The sequence below is a fragment of the Lepidochelys olivacea genome, assembly GCF_965140295.1.
Source record: "Lepidochelys olivacea isolate rLepOli2 genome assembly, chromosome: 19".
In the NCBI taxonomy this organism is placed as follows: domain Eukaryota; kingdom Metazoa; phylum Chordata; order Testudines; family Cheloniidae; genus Lepidochelys; species Lepidochelys olivacea.
In genome coordinates this window covers 8,136,285-8,149,616 of record NC_140429.1, presented here as the reverse complement: position 1 = coordinate 8,149,616, position 13,332 = coordinate 8,136,285, and the positions used below count along the sequence as shown (strand labels likewise).

General features: G+C 45.2%; 1 protein-coding gene across 1 annotated transcript; it reads left to right on the top strand.

Annotated features, from left to right (window-relative positions):
* Positions 1–2,021: 2,021 nt before the first annotated feature.
* Positions 2,022–12,878, top strand: HMGCL (3-hydroxy-3-methylglutaryl-CoA lyase; the record flags this gene model as incomplete). The annotated part of the gene is made up of 9 exons (XM_084609734.1): positions 2,022–2,108; positions 2,824–2,907; positions 5,499–5,606; positions 6,299–6,394; positions 7,477–7,625; positions 8,953–9,016; positions 9,470–9,658; positions 10,453–10,578; positions 11,232–12,878. 9 exons carry the CDS (start codon positions 2,022–2,024, stop codon positions 11,331–11,333), a joined length of 1,005 nt encoding a protein of 334 aa, XP_084465860.1. The 3' UTR covers positions 11,334–12,878.
* Between the last annotated feature and the right edge of the window lie 454 nt (positions 12,879–13,332).

Genomic DNA, 13,332 nt, shown 5'->3' with positions numbered 1-13,332 from the left:
ATATGCAACGTTTCATCTGTCCGAGAGACGTGTCTAGCAATAGTAATGTTCTGTTGCTGGATTTTGACCTCGGAGTGTGGTCAGACTACTGCGATGAGAGATCCTTAGCTGGGCTTCCTGGCAGATGTTACCACTTTGCCACCTTTAACCATGGCACTGCAGCCTAATAGGCATGACTGTCACATAAGGTGGGTGGGAGTGTGAACAAATTTAGTGTGGGACAGCTACAAAGTTGGTTGAATTAGGATCTGCAACCCGCAAACACAGAATGTGAATAAATGGTGCTCAGTTACTACAGTGATGGGTACCTTACAAATGCTTAAGATTGACAAAACGAGCGATGGTCACCCTGCCAAGAGGGTGCTTACCTGCTAAAGGAGAGATTTCACATTTTTAATTATCAAAATGTTCGATATAGCTGTTAACCAGACTATATGGAGGGATGGAACTATTTTCATGTTAGTTTATGATCAAGGAACATGCCTTGTACTGGTGTGTAAGTCTGCACCATCAAACTAAGCAAAACAAAGCAGGAAAAAACATCCACTGCTTCAGGACAGGAGCAGGTCTCCACTGAAGCTGTCCACTGCACCTATGTTTTAACTATCAACTCAGGAGCTCTGAAACTGAACCTTTTATACTGACTGATTTGAATATTCATGTCACTTAAATGGCATAATCTGTTTCTTGAAACTAGTCTTTAACTCTAATCAAAATGCAGTAGCCTAACTTTATTTTCTGGTGTGTGAAATTATTAAACATCCTGTTTAGGGTGAATCTATTATGCCATTTAAAGTCTAATTGGAATTAAGCACTTTTTCAGATTCTTATGTGCAGTGTATTTTCATATGTAAATTTAAAAAATAAAATTCTATTAAAACACTGCTGCATTCATTTCATGTGAATTAAAGCTGAATTAGGTATGATTACAAATATTTATAATGTAAAATAAGTGGATTTATATTAATGTTTGAAGGAGATTAGATGTAATGAATTTAAAGAATGAATCTGAGCTCTCTCTAACATTCATATAAATTCAACTGAATTTAAATTCTTGTCCTTAAGATGTGGGTGTAGTTACATTTGTGGAAAGAGCTGTAGGCAGATGGTAATCTGTTCTTGTAAGTCTTTGCAGAGGTACTGTTGGTCTGACTTAAAATCAATATAACTCTTCAGTTTTGTTAAACAAAAAAGCCCCTCTCAGTACTTACATTTGATAAGTTTGTAAAGGAAGGATTTCACAGCACATCCAGGTTAAAATTATGAAATTGTTCTATGAGTCTGCAATTTACTGGAGCATGGGGGAGGAAAGTGCTTATAGACACAAGTGTCACTGTTCAAAGTGTTGTACAGCAACCCAACAACAGTGTGCTGCAAAGCAGAAGATAGCAGACTCCATGTAAAAGTGGCTTAGAGCAATGGCTCTCAAGCTTTCCAGAGAACTGTCCCCCTTTCAGGAGTCTGATGGGGCCAGGTCCCTTCCAGTCCTCCACATCTGAGAGCCTATCACCATGATAGGTTTCAGAGTAGCAGCCCTGTTAGTCTGTAGGCGCGCAAAGAACAGGAGGACTTATGGCCCCTTAGAGACTAACCAATTTATTTGAGCATGAGCTTTCCTGAGCTTCCGCTCACATGGAGCATCCGCCACATGCAGCCGATGCAGTGAGCTGTAGCTCAGGAAGGCTTATGCTCAAATAAATCGGTTAGACTCTAAGGGGCCACACGTCCTCCTGTTCGTTTTCCGTATCCCCATGATGCGCTTCAGCCGCATCTCCTGCAAGCCTCAGGGCTGAAGTCCCGGCCCCTGTGGGAAGGGGCCGCGGGGAGCTCCGGTCCAGAGCCCTGGGACGCTGGCTCGGAACGGGGCCGGGGGCAGGTGCTGAGCCTGGGGCTAACTCTGCCCCGGCCGGCTCCCGAGACCCGCGAGCGCGGAGCTGACGGGCCCTGGCGAGCTTGCGGGGCTCGGGTCACGTGCTCAGCAGCTGGCGGCCGGGGAGGGGGGGAAGAGGGAGAGAGGTCACATGACAAGGGGGCGTCTGTCACGTGAGCGTCCCAAGATGGTGGCGGCCAAGCGGGCGCTTCCGTGGCTGGCGGCCTCGCTCCGCCCGGTGAGTGGCTCCCCGCTGCCCCGGGCCCTCGCATCCACTTCAGCGAGCCCAGCGCTTAGTTGGGCCCCGGGCTGCCCCCCACCCTTCTGCTGCGCCAATAGCAACGCCGCCCTCCGGCTTCTCCGGAGAGCTCGGGGCCCGTCTACACTACGGGGCCCGTTAATCCTCCTCCCTGGAGCCCGCTGCCCCCGCGCCCAGGGCAGGCGCGTGCTCGCAGCCCTGAGCGAAGGAGCTCGGCTGCCCGCAGTGTGCGGTGCGGACCCGGCCTGACTCTGAACCAGTTCCAGATTGACGTCGTGGGGCTGCCCTCACGGCCTGGCCACTGGGGTCACGGAGCAGGTGTTATATAGTGGGCGCTAAGCTCTGGTTCCTGGATTCACTTGTGAGTCTCTCCGCTATTCTTTAAAACAAAGCGAAACCAAAAAAAAGTTTTTTTGGTTTTGGGGTTGCAGAGAAAAGCCTGCAAACGTGACCCAGATTGCCCTCAAAGGCTCAGAAAGCAGAAGGCAAATACAAAGAACACCCACGTTTATTATTTTTATTTAAAAACTCATGCTTTTGGGGATTGACTCATGATTTTTGAATGCCCTTTTCTATGTTTCCTAGTATGTGAAATAATCATAGACACAGTTAATGTTAAAAAAAAAATGAAAAATTGTTGTCCTGTGTGGTTTTAAAGGGTCTTTTTTTCCTGCTCTCTCTGTCTTTTGCGTAGATCAGCTCTACGGCAGCTGGCTCCCTTCCCAAACAAGTGAAAATAGTTGAAGTTGGCCCAAGAGATGGACTGCAGAATGAAAAAGTAAGGGACTCTGCTCTCTGTGCTCCGCTTATGACCGAGGATGTTGTAATAACTTGTTGATTTAACATTTGAACATTGTGAGTCTGCTGTTTCAACACTGCCCTGCGTTATTTAATTCTCCCAGTCAGAATATATTTGTAGCTCACAATCTCCTCCCCAAAATCCTGTTACTTTTTTCTTCAACTTCCAATGCATTTATTGCCATATAAATTGCCAAATGTGTTTTGTTTATGACAGGTTTCAGAGTAGCAGCTGTGTTAGTCTGTATTTGCAAAAAGAAAAGGAGGACTTGTGGCACCTTAGAGACTAACAAATTTATTTGAGCATAAGCTTTCGTGAGCTACAGCTCACTTCATGCTCAAATAAATTTGTTAGTCTCTAAGGTGCCACAAGTACTCCCTTTTCTTTTTGTTAATGAGTCCATTTGCCCTTGTTTTTTGAGGCATTCAGCCTAATCTAACTTCTGTTATACCTCCCCTATGTATATAATGAGAGGATGATATAATTAACTCACAGGTGAGCTTGTCTTTTATTTGTATTACAAATTATGTTGAACTAGAATTCCCTCTTGTATTCAAAACAGATTTTCATGTCTGCTGCCAGAGGGTAGTTTGCTATTACCCTGGTCCTGCAAAGAGTTAAACACATGCATGACTTTATGCAGCTCAGTAACACCATTGAACTCAATGGGTCTGCCCATGTATGTAAACTTAAGCTTTGCTTACAACTCTGCAATATTAGGGTCTAATACCTAGTGTAATTAAATTCCTGAGAGAGAACACAAATAAAACTAATGAGGACATATGCAAGGCTGCTAAGCCCAGGGCTGTTACGTTCTATCTTAAGTCAGTTGCTTTGTTTACCTGTTTAAAAAAAAAAAATCTGTCCACGCTGAACCGTGTGTGAGGGGTAAAGTCTGTACAGTCTAGGCAGCAAGAGTGAGAGGTATGGTATAGCAAAAATTCCATTGTTAGTTTGTTAGGAAAGAGCCATGTGTTGTAGCTGATGCTGGAGAGCTCCAGTTCATGGTGTGATGACATAGCTGTGATATATCCCCTATTAAGGGGGAAGTGAGACTTCTTTTCAGCAGTTCAACCAGAGTCTACTGCAGTGCACAAAATGAAGGGAGGTCCTGCATGCGTCACAACCGAACTTAATAGCGGCTGTGAACTCAGTTGTAGCTGAACTCATCGCAACTTCATTGCAGCCTAGCTAGGCAAGGGCTAAAACAGAGGTGGGCAAAGTACAGCCTGCAGGCCACATCCAGCCTGGCCCTTGAGCTCCGGGCCGGGGAGTCTAGCCCCCAGCCCCTCCCCCCGCAGCCTCAATGTGCCATGCCGCCCGCGCTCTGGCCCGCTGCTCCTGCCCAGCAGCGGGGCTGGCTCCGGTGGGGCTGCGAGCTCCTGCTGCTCTGAGCAGCATGGTAAGGGGGTGGGGAGCGGGGGGGTTGGATAAGGGGCAGGGGGTACTGGGGGGGCAGTCAGGACAGGGAGCGGGGGGGTTGGATGGGTCGGGGGTTCTGGGGGGGTGCAGTCAGGGGATGGGGAATGGGGGGGGTTGGATAGGCGTGGAAGTCTTGGGGGGACTGTCAGGGGGTGGGGGTGTGGATAGGGGTCAGGGGACAGAGAGCAGGGGGGTTGAATGGAGGGGGGGTTGGGGCGGGGGCGGTCCAAGGAGGGTGCAGTCAGGAGACAAGGAGCGGGGTGGGGGGGTTGGATGGGTCGGGGGTTCTGAGGGGAGCAGTGAGGGGGCGGATAGGGGATGGGGGCCAGGCTGTTTGGGGAGGCACAGCCTTCCCTACCCGGCCCACCATACAGTTTCACACCCTGATGTGGCCCTTGGGCCAGAAAGTTTGCCCACCCCTGGGCCAAAGCCTGGGCCTCTTAATTTGCTTATCTTGTGGTTTAGGTCCTGCCCACACAGGCCAGACCAAATTGGTCAGAACCCCTTTCAGCCACAGCTGTTAACAGCCATAAGTAAATTCAGTTGCTGTGGCTGTGCAGACAGTGCCTTTGCTTCAGTGGGAATTAAGAGCAGTCTGCAGGATTGGCCCCTTAATTATCTGTGTGGCTGGCTACTACTTCTGAGGGTGTTCCATGGGACCATGGCACGAGTATTCCGCTTTGGATGCGCTAGCAGCGGAGTGAAACTGACGGGGGATTGTTGAAAAATCTTCTCTAAATTCTGAACAGTACTTTGCTTAGAAACTCATAGAATAAAGACAGGTTTCAGAGTAACAGCCGTGTTAGTCTGTATTCGCAAAAAGAAAAGGAGGACTTGTGGCACCTTAGAGACTAACAGATTTATCTGGACATAAGCTGTCATGAGCTACAGAAAGCTTATGCTCAAATAAATTTGTTAGTCGCTAAGGTGCCACAAGTACTCCTTTTCTTTTTTCATAGAATAAAGCATCACATTTTACTATTATAATAGATAACAGAACAAATCCTTTAATAAAGTAGATCTGTATTATCACTTTTAGTTTCTTCTGAAAAAGGAGTTTTTCAACAGATGTATAATCTTTTGCTGTATTAACAAGATTTGTTTTAAACTAACTTTAATCTAGGGATGTTTCTCTTTCCTCCCTGTAGAATATTGTCCCTACACAGGTGAAAATCAGCTTAATTAATATGCTGTCTGAAACAGGACTTCCGGTCATAGAGGCTACCAGTTTTGTGTCTCCCAAATGGGTTCCTCAGGTCAGTAGCTGGGATTACTTGGGATTTTGTGTGATCAGAAAGTGGATTTCAATATGGTTGCAGAAAGTTGTTAGCCTGTTAATATTCTATTTTACACTGTTAAATATAGTCTTAAACTTTCCTGAGTCAGAAATAACCTAACATTGCTTCACTGGCCTGTTCTCTGTTATAGTTAGATCACTTATAGCATTTATTATTATTTGTGTTATGGTAGGCCCTATAAACTCCAGTCAGGGATTAGGGCCTTATTATGCAGAACACTGTGATCACACATACCAAAGAGTCCTTGTCTCAAAGAGTTTGCAATCAAGTATAAGACAAGAGATGACTGGTAGAGTGAGGAAGCATAGGGTGATATTACACCAGTCATAATTGCCTCATTATTAATAGGATAGACTAGAGCTTCCCTTTGAACACCAGTGAAGAATAAGTGCAGATTCAAATGGACACACAACAAAAAGAACAAGAGAGATCCTCTCCTTGAGTGGATGACTCTTAAGTGATCACTTTAAAATATCCCCAATGTTTCCAGTACAGTTTTGTTTGGCTTTTAAAGAGCCATCTCTTTAAGTCATGATTTTTTGCTAGTCCCTTGGATTCTCATTTGAGACATGGTCTTAAGAAGCTTTTTTAACTCACTGAATAAATAACCTCTTCATATATTCTAAAGTTTTTCTCCATTTGCTGGTTAGATGGCTGACCACACAGACGTCTTGCAGGGAATTCAGAAATTTCCTGGTGTCAGCTACCCAGTACTGACCCCTAATCTTAAAGGATTTCAAGCAGCGGTAAGAGAAATGTATTGTGTTTCGGATCTGAGTTCTCTAGTGTGCATTATGCATGTCATTGTCTGGGTGGGAGCACTTCAAACAAGTGGGAGATATGTAGAAATTGTACTCTAACATTTCCTCTGATTTTTCTTTTTCTATCAACGTGCAGCAGGCAGCTCTTGTAGTTTATCTAAAGAGGGTTTTTCCTAGTGGGGAACTTGAAACACACCACTTATAATGCAAAAATCTGTGTTCTTGATTCACGCCCGGCCCCACTTCTGGTGATCAGCAGTGGTATTTCTGTCTAAACAAACCCTTCTGTCTCTGCTTCCACTATATCCTGTGGAAGTGGCTTTAGTGCTGCATTTATGGCTTTGCAATCATTTCCATGACACACTCAGATGTCTCAAATCAAGGGTTATGTTTTTGCTGTGGGGTGAATTGAGATGAGAATCTGGTTTGTAAGGGAGAAAGCTCTTATATTAAAAACAGACAGCTTCAGAAATTGCAAAGGGTCTACAGAGCATGGCTGACAAAAAAAAAAAAAAAGGTTTTTTTTCAACGTACTCTGAACAAAATGTCTTTGGGGAAAATTCTCTCTAGGGGAAAATAAATTTTAAAATTACAAATCCTATAAAACCAATAATCTCAGTAGAATAAGGCTTTGTTCCAGTAACGATCTGTAACTGCACCTCTGGAGTAAATAGCTTTATCCCTTCAACGTATATCTTCACTGATACAGGCTGCTACGGCCACACAAATTCCTCATTCCATTGAGGTTATTGCTGATACATACTTGTTAGGCAAAATGTGAAGTGGCAGCATTATCACGTGGCTCTACCAGTAATGTGCAAGAATCCGAGCTTCACAATAAATCATGCAAGTATAACAAGAAGAATATTGACCTGTCGAGTGCAGCCGGTGGTAACACTGAGCTTAACTGCTTGGTGCTGAGTCAGTGGGAGCTGGGGCCTGTTTGTTGGGTTTGAAGTCAATGGGAGTGGAAAATGCTCAGCATCTTGCAGGATCAGTCCTTTTACAAGTGCTTTATTAGCAACAGAAATGAGTCCTTCTGTTCTTTCTCATCTCCCTGTTGGAAGGTGGCAGCAGGGGCCAAAGAGGTGTCTATCTTTGGAGCAGCTTCTGAACTCTTCACTAAGAAGAACATTAACTGTTCCATAGAGGAGAGTTTGCAGAGGTTCAGTGAAGTGATGCATGCAGCAGGAGCAGCCAGTGTTCCAGTCAGAGGGTAAGAGAGCCCAGTGCGAGATCAAACCAGTTTGTTAACCTGTGCTAATGATGTCAAACCATAGAGGAAAAGTCAGACTACTGGGGCATGGGCCAGAAGTATCCAAGGCTAATATGGTTGGGGAGGTGATGACCACTTAACTGTACTGGTTTGAAGCCATTCCTGTACCCGCAAAAACAGTGCAGCCTGGGACCTCTCTCCCATCCCATTTGCTGCTTATGACCCACCTTAAATTCCCAGGAGCAGAGGAGGGGGATTTACTCCAATCTCTTTTTATGCTGATTTTATTTACTTTGCTTCCTGGTCTGCATGACTTTGGAAACAAAAGAATCCTAATCCCTTTTCATTGACCAGATACCATTATTGAGTCATTTTCCTCTCTTCTACAATGGTCAAACTGTGCTGAGGCCACTTGTAAGAGTAACTTGTCCTGAACCGAGCTCCTGGCTAGGAATACAGCATATGACTAGGTCTCTCAAATTCGGTTCTCTCAGTGCTGTGGGTTACATGTGAATAGGTCTCAAATAATAGAATCTTCCTGTCCCTGTGGAAAGCAGATTTCACCACTTTTAAGCTTCAGTTTTCTTAATGTTTTAATGATATCTTGGGCTCTGTCAAAACAGTGGTTCTCAACCAGGGGAATGCGTACCCCTGGGGGTACGCAAAGGTCTTCCAGGGGGTACATCAACTCATCTAGATATTTGCCTAGTTTTAAACCAGGCTACATAAAAAGCATTAGCGAAGTCAGTACAAACTAAAATTTCATACAATGACTTGTTTATACTGCTCTATATACTATATGCTGAAATGTAAGTACAATATTTATATTCCAATTGATTTATTTTATAATTATATGATAAAAATGAGTCAGCAATTTTTCAGTAAGAGTGTCCTGTGACACTTTTGTATTTTTCTGTCTGATTTTGTAAGCAAGTCCAGTTTTAAGTGAGGTGAAATATGGGGGTACACAAGACAAAGCAGACTCCTGAAAGGGATACAGCAGTCTGAAACGGTTGAGAGCCACTGTATCAAAGGATCCAGAATTACATTAATTCATTTTCGCACAAATACTCCCTGCATCGTGGTGTGAAGTATTAAATGGTTAGCAGGGTGCCTGACCCCAGTAATGGCTGTCTGTTTCTTTGTGCAGAGGGAATTATTACAGAGGCTGTGAGCCTTTGTCCACTGAATTCCACCCTTAGGCTTTTGGAAAACTAAAAGAAATTTCTCATTATTTAGAATGCTGCATGTACTGACTGACTTAGCCTGTATTCTATTCCCCCAACACCCCCAAATTCCCCCTGCTAATCTCAGGCTATATCTGCAGGTATGTTTCTTGTGTTCTTGGTTGTCCCTATGAAGGAAAGATTGCCCCAGCTAAAGTTGCAGAGGTGAGTACACCATAAATGTAGCCAGAGGCTATCTAATCCTCGGTGCAATCCTAATGCTTGGGACAAGAATCGGGTGCCCTGAGCTGCTTGGAGGTTTGCTTTTTGCATGAGACAGAATAGGGTGCTGTTTGCTTGTGGAGATGCACCGGGAAATTTAATGACCACATCTCCCACCAAGAATTAGGGGTGTTCTTCCAATTGCCAGCTCAGCGAGGAAATGAGTGCTGAGACAGATTTAACTGGAAGTGGTATTCGTCACTTCTTGTCCTCTACTGTGCGTATCTAGTGTTTCTGGGTGCAGTCTGATGATTGTCCTGTTACACCCCAGAGGTGGCTGCATTTTCAGGGCAAGTGAAACGATCCCTCTCTATAGCTTGTGTCTCAATGTGTGAAGTGCTTTGGGATCCTAATAGCAAATCTGTTTTCTCATTAAGTGTGTCATTTTTGGGGCAGGTGTCCAAGAAGATGTACTCAATGGGGTGCTACGAGATTTCTCTGGGTGACACCATCGGTGTTGGGACCCCTGGGAGCATGAAGGAAATGCTCTCTGCAGTCATGAAAGAGGTACCCGTTGGGGCCCTTGCTGTTCACTGTCATGATACCTATGGGCAGGCTCTCGCCAACACCTTAGTAGCACTTCAGGTAAGTGTTCCTTTGCTTCAGTGAACAATATCTGTGAGTTTTGTCTCCCCTCATGTGCTGAGGGTCTCACTCTCCCCTTTCCTGTGTGTGTGACGTGTAGGTATATATGCAAACCAAGAAAATCATGGTGGGTGTGAGTGAAAACTGTCACAAGTCCCCTAGCTGGTCCTTGGTTTGGTTCAGGTACAAAACTTGGGTTCTTCACCCAGTGGTATCCAAGTAATGGATTCTGCTGGGTTCCATATGGGCTGCAGTAGCTAGACTCAACATTCTTTGCAGTGAGCAGTATCTGAAACAAGCACTATGGTACATTTGCATGCTCTGCTCACGAATCACAAAGGTCTGTCAAACTGCTGTAGCGAGGGAAGTGTTAATAGCACTTTATGGCCCTGAGAATGAGTTAATAAAAGATCAGGCGTATGTGCAAACTAGTATAGGACATTTCCATCGGAACATCACGGATATGGGCTGGTCTCATATCTTGTGACACATGAGAGTAAAACAAGAGCGTGCTGGGTGCTTCACCTATCTGGGCTGCATTAGGGACTGGACTTGAACGATTCTCAGGACTGTCAGTTGCCTGGATTTGGCACAGCTCTCCCCTACCCAGCCAGGAATGAGGGACTGACCAGGACACTGTCCAAAATGCCTGTTCAGTTCTTTATTAAATCTCTTCCCCAAGCCAGAGGATGCTTGTTCCTTTGACCCAAACGTGGGCGGTGTTGTTGCTCTGATTTACAGTACGATGGGACCAGAGCTGCAGACAGTTTTACAGACGCCTGTTTTGTATTCAGATGGGTGTGAGTGTGGTCGATTCCTCAGTTGCTGGTCTCGGAGGCTGCCCGTACGCACAAGGAGCCTCGGGAAATGTAGCTACAGAAGACTTGGTGTACATGCTACATGGCCTGGGGATTCATACCGTAAGTACAGTGGGCTCACTGTTGTCATGGCACTGCCTGCTCACACTGCTCTCCATCGGGGCTCGAAACGTGGCTTTGAAACTTGACCTACAGACTCCCTGACTGGCAGACGTAGCTTCCCTGTACTCGGGTGGCTGCCACCCAAATACAGTGAGGCTTTGTCTGGCTGAAGGAGCCCTTGTTGTCTGTCACGGCAAGGATAAGGGAGTGAATTGGAATCAGTGAGTCTGGACTTGAGGGCGTTAAAGCAAACAGCCAGAAAACCGAGCCCACACGGAGCAGTAATAAGTAACGAACTTCCTACACGTCACCTTTCTGTGAGTGCACAGGGGAAAGAATATGGGCACAGCTGATCATTGTTCCAGCTTCAAAGGTCATTGTGTCCCCTCTTCCCCCCAGCCCCACTCCCTCTGGATTTAGCCTCACTCCTTTATGGTGCCTTTGACCTTGAGTTTCTCCCTTCCCCCACTCCTTCCCCGAGTGCACACTAAGGAATGTGTGACTTTAAATGCACTAGTGTCCAGTTACCAAGAGTCTTACCAGAACAGCATACCATTTTCCAAAGCTGCCCACCAGTCTGGAATGTGATGGCATAGTTGTGCAGCCCACCCAGCAGGTGTATGTACAAACTGTTGTATCTCTGTCTCGTAAAGGGAGTGGATCTACAGAAGCTGATGGAGGCAGGTGTGTTTATCTGCAAAGCACTGAACAGAAGAACCAGTTCCAAAGTGGTTCAGGCTTCCTGCAAACTGTGACACGGATCAGTTTCTCCTCCGACAAGTCAGCAAAGAAAGCCTCGGTGCAGATCTGGAGCCCTGCCAAGTTTACATTTGCTGCCTGGGTTGTGCTTAAATATTCCCTTTTGCGCTCTGGACTCGGTGAATGGGAGATTATATATAGTAAAATCTACAAAGAAATGAAATAAACAAGAATGCTATAGCAGACCTAGATGAACATGTTACACCTCTTTAAGGAGAGAGGGGAGCTGGCCTCTGACAGTGCCATCATGAAATGGACAAACTTGTATCTGAGGGAAGAGTAAGGGACACAACCGTTGCTTTTACGCAGAGAACAGAAGGCAGTAGGCACCTCAGAAACTTCTTTGAGCTTTCTTGATGGGGGTAATGGGTTTTTTTGTTTGAGGTTAACATGGAGCTCAGAAGAGCATCCACTCAGGTTAATTACCACCTCCAGGGGATTGTCATCGTAGGACTAACACTACAGTGTACCCAGTTAGAGCACTTTCCTTGGGTCAGACTGGTTTTAGCTTCTCAGAACTGCATGGAGCAATCCTCTCTTTGCAACACGAGCAAACAGATTGAAAACACAAGGAAACACCTTTATTCTATAGATCGGAGTGAATATCAAGGATGTAGCTCCAGCTTTGGATCTTAGCTCTTAGTATTCAGTAGTGGAGGATGGTATGGGTCAAAAGATGCTTTTCAGATAATTGTCAGTTGTGTTAGGGAAAGATACAGATTTTATCATCTGAAATATTAGAGTAGCAAAAATCTGGTGTAATTAAACAGGGGAAAGAACAACTTAGTATTAAGTCTGTGACAGGAAATCCTATCAAGATGATTACTGTGTGAGCAGCATGCGAATGGGAGAGTGTGGAAGAAGTGCCTTATGGTTACAGGACTGCAGAGAAAATCTAGACCAGGGGTTCTCAAACTTCATTGCACTGTGACACCCTTCTGTCAATAAAAATTACTGCATGACCCCAGGATGGGGGACCAAAGCCTGAGCCCCGCTGCCCCAGATGGTGGGGCCAAAGCCTGAGCCCCACCACCCCAGGTGGCAGGGGCCAAAGCCCTCAGGGCTTCAGCTTCGGTCCCGGATGGTGGGGTTTGGCTTTAGCCCTGGGCCCCAGTAAGTCTAAGACATCCCTGGTGACCTCATTAAAATGGGGTCGCGACCCACAGTTTGAAAAGCACTGATCTAGACCAACAGGGCAAGAAGAAATTAAACAGAACTAGTATAATTTCTGTACTTTGCTTGAATTTCTCATGTCAGCTGGAATTGTCAGCCATTCAGTTTCTATGGAACTCTTTTTATCACTGAACAAATTATTAAATGCTTTTTCATAAAAGTATGGATAATTAAAAAGAGCCTGAGCCAATTACTAATACACAAAACTTGTATTGATGGCAGGTAGGCATCTGTTTCATGGCTAACCTCTCTATTACGTACGTTCCACTGGGATGATCTTTACGGCACCAACATCCTTTTTGCAAAACACTGGCATCATAAATGTTTATGTAACATCAGTAAATTATAAATAAATAAATTAAAAATGACCGCGTTCAGTGCCTGTTAGTACCCAGCTGACGTGCCGGTAACAACACCAGGTTAGTTTTAAAAATGCATTTAATGGTTACAGCATTGGTAATAATGACATGGTTGTTCCTGCCCCGTAGTGGGGTTCTGTTTTAACAGCTTTTCTCTATCAATCTGTCTCAAGGACACTGCATTCTAGGCGTACCACCTGACTTTGTTAACCCCTAGGGATGGGACGGTTTTCGTAACAGTACTGTGTCAAGAAAAGGAGTACTTGTGGCACCTTAGAGACTAACCAATTTATTTGAGCATGAGCTTTCGTGAGTACTGTGTCAGTTACAGCATCAGCCCCTTGGCCTGGAATGCCACTAGATGGCAGCATTTGGCGAGTCACAGCAGTAGTTACTCTCGCTCTAGCAATGGAGTTAATGTTGGAATTGAGCAAACTCCAAGGCTGGAGAGTGGAAATAAAAT